This window comes from Gadus morhua, chromosome 5 (genome assembly GCF_902167405.1).
Source record: "Gadus morhua chromosome 5, gadMor3.0, whole genome shotgun sequence".
Lineage (NCBI taxonomy): Eukaryota > Metazoa > Chordata > Actinopteri > Gadiformes > Gadidae > Gadus > Gadus morhua.
The window spans coordinates 23,213,187-23,234,566 of record NC_044052.1 but is presented as its reverse complement, the minus strand read 5'-3'; the positions used below and the strand labels follow the sequence as shown (position 1 = coordinate 23,234,566).

Genomic DNA, 21,380 nt, shown 5'->3' with positions numbered 1-21,380 from the left:
AGGTTGGACTGACGTGTCCCTATCATAGGCCCCACATTTGTAGATATGGATAGATAGATATATTTAGTCCGGTTTGATTCTTACTCTGTGATACTTTCTTTTACTGGAATGAGCCGAGATATCCCAGAAACAAATGGAGGGACTGGGGATGGGAACCCTTTAACAATGTAAATAATAAAATGGACTTGAATTGTTGGACGATGTTGATATAAATGAATACCCATTTCTCACACAAAAACATATGTAAATGTTTGGACGATATTTGAACAGCCAATATTGCATAGGTCTGCTGGGAACGGCCTGGGGTGTCTGGTTCAACTGATCTGGTCAGAGGTGACTGGTCTGGTCAGAAGTGACTGGTCAGGTCTGGTGCGACTGGACTGACTGTTATGGTCTGGTCTAATTTAAGATCCAGCAGTCCTATGTTCTAGCAGAATCTCCTGCGATAGATGCCAAAGACACAGGAAACCAGAAACTGAAAGGGGCGGGGTTACACCTTGTTTCCTGTGGGAAGCCCCTCCCCCGGGGTACATAATGATCCAATGAGGACCAACCTTACAGCACATGGGGAGTTCTGTCTATCTTACCCGATATATCAGAATGTATGGCTGGGGATGAGACATTGATAACACCTGGTGTATAGTGGATGTATAGTGGCTGTAAGAAGGGGAGCCATCGTTTATATTGATTAGCAAGAGGCTGTAAGGGGAGCCATATTATATTGATTAGGTAGATATGCAGTAATCAATAGTTTATATTGATTACCTAGAGGCTGTAAGGGGAGCCATAGTTTATATTGATTAGGTAGATATGCAGTAATCAATAGTTTATATTGATTACCTAGAGGCTGTAAGGGGAGCCGTAGTTTATATTGATTAGGTAGATATGCAGTAATCAATAGTTTATATTGATAAGATGGAGGCTGAAAGGGGATCCATCGTTTATATTGATTACCTAGAGGCTGTAAGGGGAGCCATAGTTTATATTGATTAGGTAGATGCTAGGGTGATCAATAGTTTATATTGATTAGGTAGATGCTAGAATGAACAATAGTTTATATTGATATGAAAGGGGATCCATCGTTTATATTGATTACCTATAGGCTGTAAGGGGAGTCATAGTTTATATTGATTAGGTAGATGCTAGGGTGATCAATAGTTTATATTGATTAGGTATGCTAGAATTAACAATAGTTTATATTGATATGATAGAGGCTGAAAGAGTTTATATTGATTAAGTAGAGGCTGTAAGGTAATCAATAGCTGATACAAATTAAGTAGAGGCTGTAAGGTAATCAATACCTGTTCCAGTGTGTCCTGTCATTTATGACATCACACACCAACCAAACAACGTTGCTCTCACTGATGCAGCGAGGGGCTTAGAAGGGGGGCTATAGAACAGGTGCTTAGAAGGGGGCTTTAGAAGAGGGGGTTAGGAGGGGGCTATAGAAGGGCCAAGGAGGGCTATAAAAGGGGCATATAGAAAAGGGGCTATATAATAAGCTATAGACGACCTACGGGAGCGGCGTGGCTCGGTGGGCGCGGCCCACGGGAGGTGCGTAGCTCGGTGGGCGTAGCCCAGGTGTGTCTTTGCTACTGAATTCCTGTCACTTATTTCCCTTAAAGGTAAACAGATGGAGCACGCCTCGGGTCGAAGTGAAAATGTTAAAAATGTAACCGCTAAAAATGTAACCGCTAAAAGGACCCCTTTGCGTTCAAAATGCCGGCAAGAAAGAGAAAACCCAACGTTCGTTTTTCACCTGTAAGTAATCCTTCTTCGGACATCAGCGGATAACTATTGTGCAGAGAAGGCCTTTAAAGTACTCCTACTCCTTCTACTGCTACTACGTATACTCCTCCTGCTCCTCCTCCTCCTCCTGCTACTTCTCCTACTACTTCTACTTCTACTGCTTCTACTCCTCCTCCTACCACTACTACTACTACTACTACTACTACTATAATACGGACATCGACCGCATTGTTTTGATCACGTGGTTGTCGTCCGCAGGGTCGGATTAAGAAGATGATGCAGAAAGATGCGGAGGTGGGTCGTATCGCCGCCGTGGTGCCTGTGCTGATCTGTATCCTATGACTCTGTATATGAATAGGCCCACTAGGCGTTGGGGTAGGCGATACTTACCTATTTGTGTTAATCATGATTTATTGATTATGGCTTACAGCTCATGAAAACACCAAATTCAGTATTTTGGAAAATGTGAATATTGCATAAGACCAGTTAAAAAAAAGATTCGGCCTCCTGAAATGTATGTTCTTGTTTATGCACTCAGTACTTGGTTGGGGCTCCCTTTGCATTAATTACTGCATTAGTGAGGCTTGGAGGGGATCAGCTCTTGGCCCTGCTGAGGTGTTATGGAAGCCCAGTTTGCTTGATGGCGGCCCTCGGCTCGTCTGCATTGTTGGGTCCCGTGTCTTTCATCTGCTCTTGACATTTCCCTTTCAATTTTCTATGAGGTTCAGGCCCGGCAAGTCTGCCAACCAAGCACAGTAATCCTATGGTCATTAAACCAGGTACTGGTACTTTTGGCAGTGTGGGCAGGCTCCTGGTGGAGAATGAAATCAGCATCGCCATAAATCTTGTAAGCAGAAGGAAGCATGAATTGCTCTAAAACATCCTGGTTGACGGCTTGGGTGACTTTGGACTTGAAAAAACACAGTGGACCACGGCAGAAGATGAAATGGCACCCCAAATCATCACTGAATGTGAAAACTTCACACTGGACTTCTAGTATCTTGGATTCTGTGCCTCTGCATTCTTCTTTCAGACTCTGGGACCTTGATTTTCTAATGAAATGCAAAGTTTACTTTCATCTGAAAAGAAGACTTTGGACCACTGAGCAACTTATTTTTAGGAATCCTCTAAGGTTGTCTCTGATTCAGGAGTGGCTTTACACAAGGTATGTGACAGTTGTAGTAGCCCATGTCCTGGGCACGTGTGTCTGGTGGCTCTTGATGCACTGCCTCAGTCCACTCCTTGTGAAGCTCACACACATTTTTAAAAGCCTTTGCTTGACAATCCTCTCAGGGCAGTGGCTATCAATGTTTCTTGTGCACTTCTTTCTACCACACTTTCTCCTTCCACTCAACTTTCTACGAATATGCTTGGATACAGCTCTCTGTGAACAGCCAGCTTCTTTAGCAATGGCTTCTGCAAAACCTTCAGGTCAGCAGTCTTCCCCATGATTGTGAAGCCACCTGAGCCTTCTTCAATTATGAGATAGTGTAGTCAACGGTCTATCCAAGATGAGTCATTTATTTGAGGAAACCTGAACCCTCACCGCATCCCGTGTGGAGGTGGTTTGTGTTGATAGGTGGATGGTCCAGATGCTAACACGCTACCATGACCCTAACGGTGAGGTCAGCCCGTGCCTTGGAGCTGCTGGTCCGGGGTCTTCTGGTCGAGACCTGCCTCATCGCCCAGGCCCAGCTCAGCTCCATAGTCCTGCTTGCTCACATGTAGGTTCATTCTGTAGGAAGCTGCTTTCCCTGCCCTTAGATCCAGCTCCACATGGAGTACAGATCCCTATTCAGGCTAATATTTTGAGAATAATAAAATATCAAATATTTTTGCAGAGATATTCTAGTTTGAAGTAAACCCTTAATTTAGGTACAGGCTGATGTAATCTAGACTATTTAATTGTAATATTAAAACGATTCAGACTTGCGATGGGTCTTTTTGGAACTTGTATTAAAAAAACGTGTGATTTTGGAGACATCGTATTACATAGACAGCAGGCAGGTTTGCCATGTACTCTCTGTATCGTTGTGAAGGAAACAGTGCATCGAGTCTGAGAAACGCTTCCACTTCCTGAACGAGCTGACGGAGACGGCCACCACCATCACGGCCCACAGAGACGCCAGGACTCTCAGCATGTGGTCCTTGTACAGGTGAGGACCGCCTCCATAGGGAGACGTTATCTTACCTGTACAGGTAAACTGAGAGATGGTCTTGCCTTACCTGCACAGGTAAATAGATATACATCCTTGTCCTACCTGTATAGGTCAACGGGGATGGACTTGTCTTACCGGTACAGGTAAACTGAGAGTTGGTTTTGTCTTACCTGTTCAGGTAAACATGGTTTTTCTTGTTTTACCTGTACATGTCATCTCAGAGTTGGTCCTCTTATCAGTTCAGGTAAATTGAGGACCTGTCATGCTATCTTGGGCACTCAGAGGAGTAGAAGGGTCTTCAATACTTTATAGATGCTAGATGGGATTGTGTCTAATCCCAGCAGGCTGCGCGGGGAACACGATGAAATAACACCAATGTGTATATTTACTTACAGGACTAAACCGAAGACTATGTCTGTCAAAGAACCATTGAAGGTAGCAGAACGGACCTCCAAAACAAAGCCAAGGAGCCAAGCGGACAGTTCCAGTGTACGTACACTCCTGTTTCTCAAAAACACAAGTAGTTAACTGTTCCAGTGTAGTACGCATACTCCTATTCTGTTAAACCAAATTGAGTTAAAACTGTTCCTGTTTACACTCTCCCGTTTCCCTTCACATACGTTTTAACAGATCCACTGTCAAAACACATTTAAACAGTTCCGATGTCGTAGCCCATTTAGTAAACACGGCATTAGGCAGCTGGTTCTCTGCTACCTCTCTGTGGGTATTACCGGTCCACATTTCACCGTAATTAAACCTGAAGCATGGACGTCTCACGTTGTGTTTTTCTCTTCTTATAGGACTCTGATTCTCCGTTGTACATCTGCTTGTGACTCAACAACATCCCATAATAATACAAGTTTCCTCCCCCAAGGTCCTCATGAAGCTTTGATTGATGAGCTTTAGATATTTATATTACTTTAGTTATTAAAGCTACTGGATTAATAATTTGTCACGCAAATATTTTTGTAGAGCAGTTATTTTTTGTTTAATTTGGAATAAAACCTTGGTTTAGTTACAGGCTGATGGAATGAAGACCATGGTATTCTTATACATGTAAGATGTGTGTTATAACTTTAATACATTGTGTTACACAAAAGACCAAGATATGATCAAATGTTGAACTATTCAGATGCATTGTGGGTAAATACTTTTCCACGGTTCTATCTGCAGTTCCCACCCCTAGGAACTTTAGATCAGACGTTTTAGTCGCAGCAAAGGCATGCAGTGTTTGAAGTGTGAATATTGCATTCCTACATGTGGGTGAGAGGTTAGGGTTTTCCCTAGGGTTTAGGGTTGGCCCTGGGGCCAAAGGTTGGGGTTAGAGGTAAGGGTTAGCCCTAGGGTTAGAGGTAATGGTTAGCCCTAGGTTAAGAGGTTAGCCTAGGGTTAGAGGTTAGGATTTGGAGGTAAAAGCGGGTAGAAATGCTTGGATGCCGCAGACACATTATCACAAGTGCTCAACGACGGACAAGAGGAATACATTTATTAATTTAGTCGCCCAACCTCACCTCTACTCTAAAGCCAAATGGAGCAGGTCTGCCTTATGGGTTAATATGTACAGTCAGGCGTTGGAATGAACGCTGGCGGTCCTGACCGAGAAGATCAGATCCTGTAGACCTGCCACCCCCCCCCCCCACAACACCACACACACCACAGCTGCACTACAGTCAAAATTAACATTTATTTTCAAAGGAATCACTTTTTAAAACGTTTTCTTAATTTGGACCAATCTCCCCTCTTCAGGTGTTGGGTGGACTTCCAGAGGTACTTCACATCGCATACGTTTAATTTTACTATCCCCGGTCAGTTCATAACACTGCCCCCTTCTGGCTGCTTTAAAACTTTTATAAATACCAACCGTCCCGGAGCTCGTGGGGAATGTTGTGAAATACAACAGGAATATTCCAGAAGAAAAAGAGGAAAATAAAAACGTGTCATCGGATCTAACATACACTGCAGAATACTCAGGTACACTGTAAGCGCTACAGTAAGGGGTGGTATTCTCAGTAGAGCCGCGCACCGAAGCCAAAAGTCTGTTTGATGGCTTCAAAGTAGTATCTCTGCCAGCCCTGACGCGTCCGCTCCTCCTCGTTGGTTGGGACCCCGCGAAACTCCGCCTTCAGCTCAGTCTCGCTCGCCCGGTCACTCAGGGTGAGGGAGATGGTCGCATAGTGCTCTAAACAGAAGGATGGAAAACCGGTCGTTAAGGAGCAGGTAGGGGTTGAACAGTACAGCGACAGGTAGGGGTTGAACAGTACAGAGACAGGTAGGGGTTGAACAGTTAATACAGAGAAAGATCATTAAGGAGTTGACCAAACTTAACTTCTGCGTCGGCACAAATGCGAATAGCCAAGTCTATGGACCTCCGTGCAGAGGTTGGTGTTAACCAATCGCAGAATCATGGAAACGCCAAACTCTGCCCGGGTAAGGGTTAGTTAAACTTAACTCCGCGGGTTAGGGTTAGTTAAACCCAATTCTCCCCGGGTTAGGGTTAGTTAAACCTAACTGTCCCCGGGTTAGGTTAGTTAATCCTAACTCTAATTAATCCTAACTCTCCCTGGGTTAGTTAAACCTAACTGTCCCCGGGTTAGGGTTAGTTAAACCTAACTGTCCCCGGGTTAGGTTAGTTAAACCTAACCCGGGGAGAGTCGGGTTTAACTAACCCGGGGAGAGTTAGGGTTAGCTAACCCTACGGTCCCGTGACACGGGAGGTAGGCGCATGCAGACATATGCCTTGTGTCTTCAGGGCCCGACGTGGCTCCGAACAAACACGCCGTACGCAGAGTGGGGAACTCATCTAATGACATCACTGCATGCAGTGGGCCCTGTCACAACAAAATCGTACCGGGGGCGAAAATTGTACCGCCTACGTAATCTGCTTTCGAAACATTGCAAACCTGCCTGGCAACGAAGATTGCGTTGAACGACGACGTAGGAAGGTTCATGAACATTTGCGCTCATTCATTGAGCGTCACAAGACGAAATAACATTAAGCAGATAACACTTATTTTACAAATGACATTTATTAGCGTTGCTAACTTTATATTTGTATTTAATTGTTAAATCGCATTTAGCCAGTAAACTGAGTGCATTAACACAAGCTAGCTAGACTATGATACACTCAGTTTACTAGCTAAATTCAATACAATACAAATATAAAGTGAAAACCAAGTGTTTTCTGTGCTATGTTATTTCGTCTTTGGCAAAATGAGCACAAATGTTTTTTGAAACCTGCCATCGCGTCGAACGATGACGTAATGTTTCGAACGCAGATTACGTAGGCTGTGGGCCCCTCAGTCTACTGGGGGACATCGCTCCAGGCTGTGGGCCCCTTAGTCTACTGGGGGACATCGCTCCAGGCTGTGGGCCCCTCAGTCTAATGAAGATAATAGCGTGATGACGTCATACCGCAGGGCCACGTGTTGTACCGCCACCTCATGACGAGCCTCTCGTCAGGGACCTGGTGGACAGAAGATCACATCATTACCCCCCATCTCAAACCATTACCTCCTATATCACATCATTACCTCCTATATCACATCATTACCCCCCATCTCAAACCATTACCTCCTATATCACATCATTACCCCCCATCTCAAACCATTACCTCCTATATCACATCATTACCCCCCATCTCAAACCATTACCTCCTATATCACATCATTACCCCCCCCCATCTCAAACCATTACCTCCTATATCACATCATTACCCCCCCCCCCATCTCAAACCATTACCTCCTATATCACATCATTACCCCCCCCCCATCTCAAACCATTACCTCCTATATCACATCATTACCCCCCATCTCAAACCATTACCCTCTATATCACATCATTACCTCCTATATCACATCATTACCCCCCATCTCAAACCATTACCCTCTATATCACATCATTACCTCATATATCACATCATTACCCCCCATCTCAAACCATTACCCTCTATATCACATCATTACCTCCTATATCACATCATTACCTTCTATATCACATCATTACCCCCCCATCTCAAACCATTACCCTCTATATCACATCATTACCTCCTATATCACATCATTACCCCCCATCTCAAACCATTACCCTCTATATCACATCATTACCTCCTATATCACATCATTACCCCCCATCTCAAACCATTACCCTCTATATCACATCATTACCTCCTATATCACATCCTTACCCCCCCATCTCAAACCATTACCTCCTATATTACATCATTACCCCCCCCCATCTCAAACCATTACCTCCTATATCACATCATCACCCCCCCATCTCAAATCCTCACCTCCTATATCACATCATAACCTCCCATCTCAAATCATTACCTACTATATCACATCACCTCCTATATCACATTACATCACCTCCTATATCAAATCATTACATCACATCATTAACTCATGTCAAATCATTACCTCAAATCATCAGCTCCTATATCACATTACATCACCTCCACATTACATCATTACCTCAACTCATATAAAATCAACTACAGACAGTACAGTGTTAGTACAGTGTAACATAGTACAGTATAACCAGGTGATGTAACCTAGTTCAGTAACCAGGTTATGTAACCTAGTCCAGTTCCCCTGGTCCAGCTGATCCTCATGTTCTGCCCGTGCTCAGTGGGGGTCTCAGTGGGGGTCTCAGTGGGGGTCTCAGTGGGGGTCCCAGTGGGGGTCTCAGTGGGGTTCTCACCAGCTCAGTGAACTCTCCCAGAACGTTCCCGTCCAGCAGGCGGAAGCGGCCTCCCTTCTCCGGCTCCACGGTGGCCTGAGCGTGGGTGAAGGCCTGGACCATCTAGAAACACACACACAATCCTCAGAACATGGACCGTCTGAAACACACACAGAACCCCTCAGAACATGGACCGTCTGAAACACACACACAACCACTCAGAACATGGACCGTCTGAAACACACACAAACCCCTCAGAACATGGACCGTCTGAAACACACACAGAACCCCTCAGAACATGGACCGTCTGAAACACAGACAACCCCTCAGAACAGGGACCGTCTGAAACAAAACTTCAGAACCTCTCATGGCAACGGGAAGAGGAACCTATGAAAAGGGCTTGGCAAGAATGATGAGATTGTGGTTCCCTAGAGACATCCAGCCTCTGGTTCTAACACCCCCCCCAGGGAGAGATGGGTTCTATCCCCCAGGGAGAGGCTGGTTCTACCCCCCAGGGAGAGGCGGGTTCTACCCCCCAGGGAGAGGACTGTGGTTCTTGGGGTCTCACCTCCTGGTTGAGGAAGACCCTGTAGAGCTCCGCCGGGGAGGTGAGGAAGGTCTCCCTCATGCTGAACTTGCAGGTTGGGATCTTCACCCCCGTGTTAGGGGGGGGGGGCCGTAGTGCCCGATGAGATCTGCGCGGGGAGAAGATGGGAGTCGTTATGGGATGGACTGGAAACCACTGGACCAGAGTCGGCCAATAGCAACCACTGGACCAGTCGGCCCATAGCAACCACTGCACCAGAGTCAGCCCATAGCAACTACTGGACCAGAGTCAGCCCATAGCAACCACTGGACCAGAGTCGGCCCATAGCAACCACTGGACCAGAGTCGGCCCATAGCAACCACTGGACCAGAGTCGGCCCATAGCAACCACTGGACCAGAGTCAGCCCATAGCAACCACTGGACCAGAGTCAGCCCATAGCAACCACTGGACCAGAGTCAGCCCATAGCAACCACTGGACCAGAGTCGGCCCATAGCAACCACTGGACCAGAGTCGGCCCATAGCAACCACTAGACCAGAGTCAGCCCATAGCAACCACTGGACCAGAGTCAGCCCATAGCAACCACTGGACCAGACAGCCCATAGCAACCACTGGACCAGGGTCAGCCCATAGCAACCACTGGACCAGAGTCAGCCCATAGCAACCACTGCCATACAGCGGCTCTAGCCTCTACATACATATATTTTTTCCTCCATTTATTCTGTTGCTGAGAATTTGTTTTGGGAATCTTGATTTTGATCCTGACGGGGTCAGCTGTAGCGTAGAGAATAGATCAGAGGTGCCCAGCTCATCTGGGTTCCAGATGCTCTTCTTGGGACCGCGGGTGCGGTGGTGCAGTAACTCACCTGTGTTTTGTCCAGATTGGTCTTGGACTGGGAGGACTGGGGCTTGGACACACCATTGGCCGTGGGCAGGATCATTCCCTGAGTGAACTCTGAACACAACAACATCCTCAGACAGCAGCTTCCAGGTTACACTCTAGCAGTTACAGCAGCTCTTGGTTTAGCATCTTTCTGTTCAGCTCTCTGCGTTTTTCATTGTATACATGTGAAGGTCCCGTCGATTTTGTAACCGCAAGGACGCCAGTTTGATCCCCGGCTCCTCCTAGTGTCGATGTGTCCCTGAGAAAGACGCCTCACCCTGACTGCTCCTGACGATCTGGCTGTCAACTTGCTCGATGTGTGAATGTGTGCATGAATAGGTGAATGTTAGGCAATATTATATAATATTTACGTCCACCTTTGTCTGCCTAACTATTCCCTGCCTGAGCGACCGAACCCAGTGTGATGCGCAGAACAACCGTCACATTACCGGCAGGCGCTGACTGGATTTAAACTCGTTTTCAGAGCCGACATACGGAGCAACAGAACTAAAGAGAGCCAGCGAGTGTGTGTGTGTGATGAGCAGCAGGGGGCATCTCACCCGTCTGGAGCAGGCCCAGGTAGCTCCCCAGCACCACCCGCAGCCTGTCCGCGCCCGTGGACCGCATCAGCGCCAGCAGGGGCGTCTCCGGCTCGTCTTTGTTCATGGTCACGTTAATCTGGAGACAAAGAAGAACCCAACCAGATTACAATCTAGACTCTACTGTACCGTATTACCAAAGAGATAGAAAACCACTTGAAAATGTGTTGTATATTGTTATTATTAGTTGGGTTTGCTACACTTTAGTGCAATGCTTTTAATGCCATTTAATTCAAAGTGAATAGTGGTAACATAGTATAAAGGTAGGAGGGGAAGGGTTTGGAGTGACTTACGTCCAGGTCGTCCATGTCGTTCTCATCCGAGAGGTTCGGAACGTCGATGCTTCCTTTGTAAACAATCCCCGATTTGGAGGTTCCTGAAAGCCAGAACCACAATATCCAACCTTACTCCGACTGAGACGCGTGTGTCCAGCTACACACCCCGGTGTCTACTGTGTGTCCAGCTTCACACACACACACAGACACAGGTCTCTATTGTGTGTCCAGCTACACAACGGTCTCTACTCTGTGTGTCCAGCTTCACACCAGCCTCCAGTGTGTGTGTGTGTGTGTCCAGCTACACACCGGTCTGTACTGTGTGTGTCCAGCTACACACCGGTCTGTACTGTGTGTCCAGCTACACACCGGTCTGTACTGTGTGTGTCCAGCTACACACCGGTCTGTACTGTGTGTGTCCAGCTACACACCGGTCTGTACTGTGTGTGTCCAGCTACACACCGGTCTGTACTGTGTGTGTCCAGCTACACACCGGTCTGTATTGTGTGTGTCCAGCTGTAAGAGCTACACATGTGACGGCTCGTGTCAGCTACCTGTCCAGGTGGCCTTCAGGGTCCATTCATAGAAGAAGATGAGCTTTCCCTTTCGGTTGTTGATGGAGGCCTCTCCCTCCACCTTGCCCACCTCTGTCACCTCGCAAGCCCCCTCCTCGTTCTCCACAGTCAGGCCCAGCAGGAGGGACTTCAACTTGTCAGACGACCAGTTGGTGGCATCCCGTTCAGTCCTGGAACGACAGAGCACAGCGCGACGCTCACTCTGGATGTATGGGCGGAGTGCATGGTGAGACACATTGGCTGTGATGGTGAGACACATTGGCTGTGATGGTGAGACACATTGGCTGTGATGGTGAGACACATTGGCTGTGATGGTGAGACACATTGGCTGTGATGGTGAGACACATTGGCTGTGATGGTGAGAAGCATTGGCTGTGATGGTGAGACGCATTGGCTGTGATGGTGAGACGCATTGGCTGTGATGGTGAGACGCATTGGCTGTGATGGTGAGACATATTGGCTGTGATGGTGAGACATATTGGCTGTGATGGTGAGACATATTGGTTGTTATAGTGACTCATGGGTGGAGTGTTGACTTGATTGTAATGGCGAGTCTTGGGGTGTAACGGGGAGCCTTGTTGGTTGCATTGGGGAGACTTAATGGTTGAATGGTGACTTGTGTGAGTCAGGTCTATATAGGAGCACATATAATTTTGGTGCACAATGAAACTTTTTCAAATAACAGGCTTTATTAACAAACAACTTTTTACATAGTACTTAAACTGTTTGTGACACACACACACAGTGACATTGGCACCAGGGGTTAGTATCAAGTGTTGGTGGGAGACTCGAGTATGAGTATCATTAGTCATTTATTGACACATTTATTTTATTATTTAGTGAGAAAAAAAATCGAATATATTATGAACAGAATCTGCATTGTTCATTATTAATGTATTTGACAAAAATTCTCCCTCCGCCACTGTTTTAAATAGGTCACTATCACAGACAGTCATTGAAGTGTGGATTTGGACGAAGATCATTATATAGCATTATGAGATCCACTAAATCTTCCTCAAAGTAAAACCACTACATATGTAGTAAACCTCACTTATATTCATTGTCCAAATTAGTTGGACATAGAAATTAAGAATATAACAATAGTTCATCACTTATTCATTAAATATGATAATGTAGAGACCCTAAACCTCCTTTACGAGAATCAATATATAATAACATATATATATATAATAACAATAAGTATCTGTGGATACCTATTGGAATACCTGATAACATGTATGAAACATACGAACGGTATCACATAGTGTTTGAGTGAGGAAGCTAAGGAGCTAGCATTAGCAGCTCATGTCTCTCCTTCCGTCACATATGTAGATCTCCATCTCTAGATCACTATGATCCAAACAACTGTATATCTACAACATTAGATCCACACATGTGATCTCTAACCCACATTGGATCCGCACACGTTATCTCTTACCAGTGCCAGTTGTTGACATTAGTCGCGTCTGCTCTCTCCTCCACGATCCAGCGCGGGTCTCCTTCTCCCCACTTGGCCATCTCCGAGCTTGACGAGCGCTACGACCTTTATCCAGACGTTGCTCTTCTAATGAGCGGATCTTCACTGAGCTCAGCGGGAGCGCAGAGCGGGGAGCGGAGCGGTTTCTTCTTGTTCGGTGTTTTTCTGTGTGAAGCTCCTGATCAGAGAGCCGGTGTTGCGGGACCACTGCACGTTTCTAGAACCCTCTGAGCTGAGGGCCCGGACCGTATGAGAGGCTGCTCACCGGCACTCGCCGGATATCCGGTGATAGAAACGACTGGAACACACACGCACCCCTGTCGCACACACACACACACACACACACACACACACACACACACACACACACACACACACACACACACACACACACACACACACACACACACACACGCGTGCACGCACGAGCACACACGAACACACACACACACACACACACGCACACACACACACACACACACACACACACACACACACACACACACACACACACACACACACACACACACACACACACACACACACACACACACACACAGACAAACACAAAGGTGAGCAGCATGTAGAACATAATAATAATAATGATAATAATTATAATAATAATAATAATATTATAATAATAAAATAATCTTTTCGGGGAGCCCATACTGCCAAAAAGCGGTGTCACGTAGAATGCACCCCCCGCCCCCTGTTCTTCAAACAATAGTTCCGCGTTGTGTAACTACTACTTCACGCCAATCAAACGAATAAAAGCCCACAGACTAAGTTAAAGCAACATAGTTAAAGCTCCTTCACCATACTCCTCTCCGAGAGGAGCCGATAGGATGACCCTGACCCCACTCCGTACAGGATGGATCATAAGGGGCCACAGCGTCTTATTAAGGCTCTTATTAAATCAGAGTATCTTATCAAGGATCCTATTCAACCCACGTTATCTTATTAGGGATCTTATTACACCGACATCTTTTTATCCCGAGGTTCTGTCTGAAACTGGCCTCAACTCAACCCCTACTGGACCACGATGGTTTTTGATTCTGAGGATGAGGACGCAGCTCTGACGTCTGATGACTGTGTCCACTCCTAACAGCGTGATCTCTTCAACGGACATATATACAGTGTATACATACAGTGTGTATACAGTGTATATAGATATCTAAACACTAAAATAAAAAATGGTAATAACACAATAATAACAATTTATTATGTATTAATATATATACTTTTAGTACAAACAGTGGAAATAGAGCTCGGCACTGACTGGGGTCGTGTGGCCCCTTCAGTAGAGAGGCTCCCCTCCCCCAGTCTCCCCCTGCCGGCCGCAGAGGGGGGAGAGAGTAGCAGGAGCAGCAGGAGGAGGAGGAGGAGAGGAGAGGAGGAGGAGGGTTTGAAGCCGTGGCATGTATGAGCTCATCTGAACCCAATCTCCGCTCCACACGATCCTATGACCGAGACGGGAATATAAAATCACAAACACAGGTGACTATGGACCTTTAATTGCCGACCGTCGTGGTTTTCTGATCCGGACGGGGAACCGGGAGGGGGTTTAAGAAGCGGAGGCGGCGGGCGGAGCGTCCGGTCGGAGGACGCGGTCTGGGCCGGAGGAGGACGCGGGGAGAGGGAGCCTTCCTGCGGGCAACATGTAGAACCTACACGCCGAGGCGTAGCTTCTCGTTGCAGGGTGGTTTCACCGCTGTCTTTACCTTCATATAGAGTCACATCTGTATCGCTCTAGTGGTATTTAGAGAACATGATCAGAGTTAGCTTAGCATAGCTAGCCTGCTAGCTCAAAATGGCCTCGGTGTCTGGTGCAGACAAAGCGCCCGCGTCTGGCGCCTCGTCCCCCGGCGGCTCGTCTCCGGGGCCCGGAGCGCCGTCCTGCTCCCAGGGGTGAGGAGCGGGGTGGACGGAGGGGTTGTTTGCCGTTGTGTTGTTGAATTCGTAATGTTATTTTGTTGGTAATAACTAATAAGACATGCCGTGAAAGTGCTGCCTTCTCCGGCGGGGTGGGGGAGGGGCCCCCGGGAGCCATGAAAGGAAGCTTATGTTGCTGTTTAACTCTTACCACCACACTGTGTCTTTGCCATGAGAGTTAACCGGGTGCTATTATTAATAATAATTTGATTATATATTACTGATGTTGAATGCTGTGTGTTGTTTCTGATTTTCATCCATTCACAGCCAGCACCACACGACCACAAGAACTCTTAATTCTCTCCCATTCTGTTTCTCAGATCCCCGGATCACTTCTAAACATTTTCTTACTCTTTCCACCGTCAGGACATGTCTGAAAGTAAGGGTCTTCAGCCAGACCAATGTTGGCTGTGTGTGTTGTGTTTAGGGATGCCCTATTTTAGATCAGACGTTATTTATTGAGAACTGTTTGACAGACCAAATCTCTTTTGACATGTTTAGAAGTAAACGCTGTTAGTACCAGACGCCGCCTGCTCATTAGCGCCCTCTAGTGGAGGGACGACGCATGGGTTCTTGCAGCCGAACCATTTGAAGTCATCTTTAATTGCAGGTATTGAGTAAACAGAAATTGGCCCTTTGTCCTATTTCCAACTCTTTTCTGTTTCCATCTCTTTGTATGAATAACTCTGTGTTCCAGTCTCAGGATGAACCATAAGCTGTAATTCTACTTGTCAATATGAAGGCGATAGAACCCAAGTAGAGTATCGCAGACCCCTGGCCGCCACCAGCTCCTCTTAGTCCGCTTTCAGCCTGTGATCCGCCTGGTAACCGACCCTAACCCCTGGTAACCGACCCTAACCCCTGGTAACCAACTCTAACCTCTGGTAACTCTGTCTGAACCGGCACAGAGAGGTTATGCTCTTCCCTTCCAAAGCTAGCTAAAACGTTTTTTATTTTTCTTATACTATTCATATCTAGTGGCTTTTCTTGCAGTTCTACCTATTTAAATGATCAGTGTTCAATGTGTTCGCTATTCACTTATTAGAGAAACCCTGTTTTACCACCAGGTGGCAGTGTTTCACCAATTGTGACGTCACTCGGGCAGATGATGAAATTGTCTCCTAAAGACTGAACCACATTCCACCTGGTGGTGAAATACAAACCCTTTTGGATTCTTAACCCCCGACGAGAGATGACTGTATCGGAATGATGAGCGTCTGTACGTAACCGTGGGATGGGAGCCTTGAGGCTAATTTGGTTCTCAGTCTGTTTGTTGTTTGTGCTAACTGTGCAGCAGTACCTTATCTGGTGGTAACCTTGCTATTTATCCCAGCGCGTGCTAACGTTGCAGCGGTACTGTTTAGCCGGTAACCATGCTATTTCCCCTAGCGTCCGGCTAACATTGCAGCAGTACTGCTTAGCTGGTAACCATGCTGTTTCTCCTAGCGCGTGCTAACACTGCGGCGGTACTGTGTAGCCGGTAGCCGTCGTGGTTCAGTGGTCTGTTAAAAGTGTGGTTGTTCCGCCCAGCAGGAACCTAAAATGGGCAGAAATGGTGCTGAACAAAAGCTGCTTGTCGCTCGTACTAAAGTACAGCGCTGCAGAGGGGACCGTGCTGCTATGCTAATGCCTGTGCCTCTCAACAGGAAAGGTAGAGCAAACTTTAAGACAACAAACCGACTCCCACAAAGCATTCACCTCAGCCCACACAAACAGGACCTCATTAGACCGTAGCTCAACGACTGGCAGCCCGCCACCCGACTGTTAGCATACACACACTATGACCTCATGTACACCACTATGACATCACGTGCACCACTATGACATCACACGCACCGCTATGACATCACATCACATGCACAACGATGACCTCACTTCCACCACTATGACATCACGTCCACAACGATGACCTCACTTCCACCACTATGACATCACGTCCACAACGATGACCTCACTTCCACCGCTATGACCTCACGTCCACAACGATGACCTCACTTCCACCACTATGACATCAGTGTCCCCACATCAGACATTGACACATTGTACTGCCCGCAGTCCTTTTGACTAGCTAGGATGTGTGTGTGTGTGTGTGTGTGTGTGTGTGTGTGTGCGTCTCTCTCCGGGGTGCTAACTGTGCGTTTGTCACCCCCCCCCCCCCCCCCCCCCAGCGCCGACATGTTCCCGAAGGGCACCAAGAGAAAGTTCTCTGACTCCGCGGACGACCCGGCGCCCGAGCCGGCCACGCCGCCGGCCCCGCCCCCCCGGCCGCTGGCCCCGCCCCCCCGGCCGCTGGCCTCCACCTACAGCCTCCAGAGGCAGTCGCTGCTGGACATGTCGCTCATCAAGCTGCAGCTGTGCCACATGCTGGTGGAGCCCAACCTGTGCCGCTCGGTGCTCATCGCCAACACGGTGCGGCAGATCCAGGAGGAGATGACGCAGGACGGCAGCTGGCAGCTGATGACCCAGGCGCTGGCCGCGGCGCAGTGCCCCGCCGACCGGCTGGTGGCCAGTGAGCTGCTCTGCCGGCAGACGGACCCGGCGGCGGCGGCGGGGGGGCCCAAGCCCTACGCGCTGGTGGGCGAGGCCTACCGCACGGAGGAGGTGGTGATGGAGGGGCCGGCGGGCGAGGGCGCCGCCTACCTGGCGGGGCCATTCGGCGTCAGCCCCTGCTGGCAGGAGGAGGAGGAGGAGGAGGACGGGGACTGCGAGGAGGAAGAGGAGGAGGAGGAGGAGGAAGAGGACAGCGAGGAGTGTGCCTCTGAGGGGGAGGAGGGGGAGCAGGTTTTTGGGACGTTTGAGATCAAACACCCGCCCCCCGGGCCGGACCCCGCCCTGGAGGAGCTGTTCTCGGACGTGGACGCGTCGTACTACGACCTGGACACGGTGTTGACCGGCATGCAGGCGGCCCCCAAGATGGGCCCCTATGACCTGCTGGAGAGCCTGTCCTCCCACGGCCCCGCCCCCCTCAGCTCTAGCTCCTCCTGCAGGGCGGACCTCAACGAACTGGACCACATCATGGAGATCATCGTCGGCTCCTAGAGACTCACGGCCACGCTCGGGCCGGGAACACGTGGCTCACCGTCTGCTAGCAGGCCGCTAACAGCCTGCTAGCGCACTGTTAGCGGGCCTCTAAGTCTTCTGTCAGGATGTTGGCACGATGCTAACCGTCTGCTAGCGGGCTGCTAACAGTCTGCTAGCGCACTGTTAGCGGGCCTCTAAGTCTTCTGTCAGGATGTTGGCGCGATGCTAACCGTCTGCTAGCGGGCCGCTAACAGTCTGCTAGCGCACTGTTAGCGGGCCTCTAAGTTTTCTGTCAGGATGTTGGCACGATGCTAACCGTCTGCTAGCGGGCCGCTAACACTCTGCTAGCGCACTGTTAGCGGGCCTCTAAGTCTTCTGTCAGGATGTTGGCATGAAGCTAACCGTCCGCCAGCACACGGCAAAAACACTGTGCTAGCACACTGTTGGCACACAGCTAACATTGTGCTAGCACACTGTTGGACGGCACATGTCAGTATGTGCCATCACAAGTGGTGATTGTTGGGGTTTTGTGAACAAGGTAGGAAATAAGAAGTTGCTGGATGCTAACAGGTATTTAGCTGAATGCTAACAGGTATTTGGCGGCTACTTCACCAGGTGTCGGTTGGACCATCATAAGTATTGTTTTGGGGTTGTATTTTTTTTTGTTATAAGTTATCTTCTCTACTCTGAAACTTCACCCTGCTCTTCAAAGTTTCCTGCGTTGATAAAATTTAAACCCCAACAGTATCGGTGAGACGACAAAGATAACTACATATCCCAGGACGCATTAGTTCTTTCCACATTATTTATTATTCCATGAACACTACAGAGGCCAGAACAAACCCTTGATCCAAATCTAAGAAGCAATGCATATTTTCCTAAAGATTTGAGCAATTATGAATGAAATATATGTATATGTACTTATGTGTATATAGAATTATATTTTTTTGCATATGCAGCAGTGGGATTTTAAGTATAATTTGATGTAATTTTTCCCTCTTACGTTTTTTTAAGATTTTAAGGTAGCGAGACTCGACCACAACGTCTTCCTTAGTGTTCGTTATACAACTGTCGTTCATCTCCTCACCACTAGAGGGGCTCTGATCCTCCTCCATCACCGTCTGGTTTACTGTAGGACTCCGAGGCCGCCAGGTGCCAGCTCTACCGGGAGAAACTCCACAAAAAACATTAAAAGCCATATTTCTTCCTCTTGTTTAAACAAAACAGAACTATTCAAGTTGACCCATCTAATTTATTTCATGTTTCTGTATTTATTTGATTTTTTTTTTTTTTAGGTACAGACAGGTTATAACTGATGTCTCAATTCATCAACACATCCCGTTTTTACAGAACATTTTATATTTACCTGAACGATGCCCTCTATTTAAAATGCAGCATCTATTTATTCCATGCATTTTCTTTTGTTATTCTTTCTAATAACCGGGTCACTATGCAGCTCATTCACACACTTTTCAAAATGATTGTATCCGATTCAAAGACCTTTTATGCAAACAGTTGCCTTTCTCCTGAAGATATGGAAATGCTTTCTCCAAATTGTTATCATGACGTAGACATTTACTCAGGCGAGGCGACGGCGGATTGGACTCTGACGTCACACTGCTCAGAGCGAAGCCTTGGGGACGGACTTGGACTTCAAAGACTTATTACAGTTGTAAAATGTATGCATTTTTTACATTAAGAAAAAAAAATCGTTGTAGCATCTTTGTAAATATTTTTTATAATAAAAGGTGCAACTATTTGTGCTTGTCAGTTCAATTGAAAGGCGCTATACCCTGGAAACATGGAAGCCAATCACTGCCGTCTACTTAATGTTGTGTAAATGGAATCACATTTCCGTGTATAGTTCAATGTTATGGATTCATAACATTGGAATATACTTTGAAAAGATGGTCAACTCACTTTAAACATTTATTGATCTCATGGCTTTTGTGAGTTGTGTATATTTGCTAAATGTGTTTCAATGAGCTGCAACATTTGAATGTGAAGCCTTGAATCTGGCAACCAACAGAACGTGTTCCGTAATCCACGAGAAGGTTTCACTTGTTCTTAGCAATCAAGATTCACAAATAATTTTTTTTCAACTTTTGTCTTTAATCATATCCATACTTAGCCTGGTCCTACCAGACCATCGTACTTCATTTCATTTTTACAGAAGGTCTGGAAGGTCTGCCCAATTGACAATCGTTCACTCACTTGGAGGCGGGCTTCTGTTGAAGTTTTAAAATGATTGGATCTGCCCAGTACCACTCTGGCTCTGCCATAACCAATCGCATAGCATTTGGTCGTGACCAGTGGCGTAACTATCGGTAAGCAGGGTATGCGGGTGCGTACGGGCCCCCCAAAAAAAAAAAAAAAATCGCCCCCCCGCCCGGTCAACAATCGCTCCCCCCCCCCGTCCACAATCGTAACGGGGGTGGGGCCGCCTTGAACATCCTGCATACGGGCCCGTCGTTGCCTTGTTACGCCACTGGTCGTGACGTATGTCATGCGACGGGACCGGTTCCTTCACCACTAACGGAGCCAGCTGGAAAATCAAACTTTTCCCGAACCCGGTGGGGAGAAGTGCCACAACATCATGGCCACCAGCAAAACTCAGCAAAGCTTGTTCTTGCTCCGGCTTTAATTGATCAATATTCGGCAGCGATCCCACATCAGACAGAATAGCTTCTCTCATATCCTTATCCATTGTCTTCCTGGTCTTCCTCTGACTACAACTGAAACTGGCGCGCGACCTCGACGTCATCGTTCTCAGCCACTCCCTCTGTTCCGCCAAAAATCTGGCCTCCAAGGAACCCCTGCATATGAAGCAGACCCAGACCTAGTACTGAAGTGAAATGAAAATTGAGCGGAAGTAGGTAGATGGGCGGTACCAGGCTAATCCATACTCACTTTCAGGACAAATTACGATACGTTAACTCGTCGAATTTGGTCCAATGAGAACCGCAGTTGATCTGATGTCTGGCTGCGTACAGAGCGTCCACCTGTAGGGGGCGACATATCGTACATAGCGTCCACCTGTAGAGGGCAACATGTCGTACATAGTGTTCACCTATAGAGGGCAACAAGTCGTACATAGTGTCCACCTATAGAGGGCAACCTGTCGTACATAGCGTCCGCTTGCAGAGTGCGACATATATCTTATTCAGTTTGACAAATGGACAGAAAACCAGAATCAGGTAGGATGCATTAATGGTCCCAGACTAATTATAACAGTCTAGCATATCTAAAGGATAGCAATTTTATTTTTAAACGATTCATCACAAAAGCAGGGTGAGGGGAAACAATTTGAAAATTGGGAAGTTGAATAGTTTTTACTCTAATCATTTCTTTAATCTCCTGATACTATTTTATTATTGTCGCAATATTATCACCCTATAGGTACTTTGAGGGACATAGTTTCCGCTTACAGTTAGCCGACTATACAGAATTTGTCAAACCCGTATCCGAGAATTACAATAAATT

At 47.2% G+C, this 21,380-nt stretch overlaps 4 protein-coding genes across 13 annotated transcripts in view; 3 read left to right on the top strand and 1 right to left on the bottom strand.

Annotated features, from left to right (window-relative positions):
- LOC115544457 (uncharacterized) overlaps positions 1-21,380 on the top strand; it is a 993,561-nt gene that overhangs the window by 350,896 nt on the left and 621,285 nt on the right. The gene's annotated exons all lie outside the window — the stretch shown is intronic.
- LOC115544491 (dr1-associated corepressor) lies at positions 1,579-4,929 on the top strand. Of its 2 annotated transcripts, XM_030357486.1 has the most exons (7): positions 1,579-1,761; positions 2,008-2,080; positions 3,380-3,473; positions 3,789-3,905; positions 4,019-4,051; positions 4,304-4,397; positions 4,709-4,928. In XM_030357486.1, exons 1-7 carry the CDS (start codon positions 1,720-1,722, stop codon positions 4,739-4,741), a joined length of 486 nt encoding a protein of 161 aa, XP_030213346.1. In that variant the 5' UTR covers positions 1,579-1,719; the 3' UTR covers positions 4,742-4,928. The 2 variants fall into 2 exon arrangements, with proteins under 2 accessions (XP_030213346.1, XP_030213347.1); XM_030357487.1 differs by lacking the exon at positions 4,019-4,051 and having other exon boundaries at positions 4,709-4,929.
- LOC115544478 (activator of 90 kDa heat shock protein ATPase homolog 1-like) lies at positions 5,378-13,218 on the bottom strand. Its single transcript, XM_030357465.1, is given in 10 exon segments — positions 5,378-6,087; positions 7,320-7,371; positions 8,610-8,711; positions 9,157-9,261; positions 9,263-9,283; positions 10,002-10,090; positions 10,579-10,696; positions 10,911-10,993; positions 11,447-11,637; positions 12,906-13,218. Coding segments are annotated over 10 exon segments (1,014 nt in total). The 5' UTR covers positions 12,986-13,218; the 3' UTR covers positions 5,378-5,914.
- Positions 14,209-19,656, top strand: cdca4 (cell division cycle associated 4). Of its 9 annotated transcripts, none has more exons than XM_030357478.1 (4): positions 14,209-14,441; positions 15,378-15,486; positions 16,410-16,527; positions 17,045-19,656. In XM_030357478.1, exon 4 carries the CDS (start codon positions 17,052-17,054, stop codon positions 17,913-17,915), a length of 864 nt encoding a protein of 287 aa, XP_030213338.1. In that variant the 5' UTR covers positions 14,209-14,441; positions 15,378-15,486; positions 16,410-16,527; positions 17,045-17,051; the 3' UTR covers positions 17,916-19,656. The 9 variants fall into 9 exon arrangements, with proteins under 9 accessions (XP_030213338.1, XP_030213336.1, XP_030213332.1 ...); XM_030357476.1 differs by lacking the exon at positions 15,378-15,486 and adding an exon at positions 15,197-15,255; XM_030357472.1 differs by adding an exon at positions 15,197-15,255 and having other exon boundaries at positions 15,378-16,527.

Coding starts and splice junctions, on each gene's coding strand:
- LOC115544491 (XM_030357486.1), top strand. CDS start 1,720: ATGCCGGCAAGAAAGAGAAAACCCAACGTTCGTTTTTCACCT. Junction 1,762..2,007: donor CCAACGTTCGTTTTTCACCT/GTAAGTAATCCT, acceptor TGTCGTCCGCAG/GGTCGGATTAAGAAGATGAT. Junction 4,052..4,303: donor GACTTGTCTTACCGGTACAG/GTAAACTGAGAG, acceptor ATTTACTTACAG/GACTAAACCGAAGACTATGT.
- cdca4 (XM_030357477.1), top strand. CDS start 17,052: ATGTTCCCGAAGGGCACCAAGAGAAAGTTCTCTGACTCCGCGGACGAC.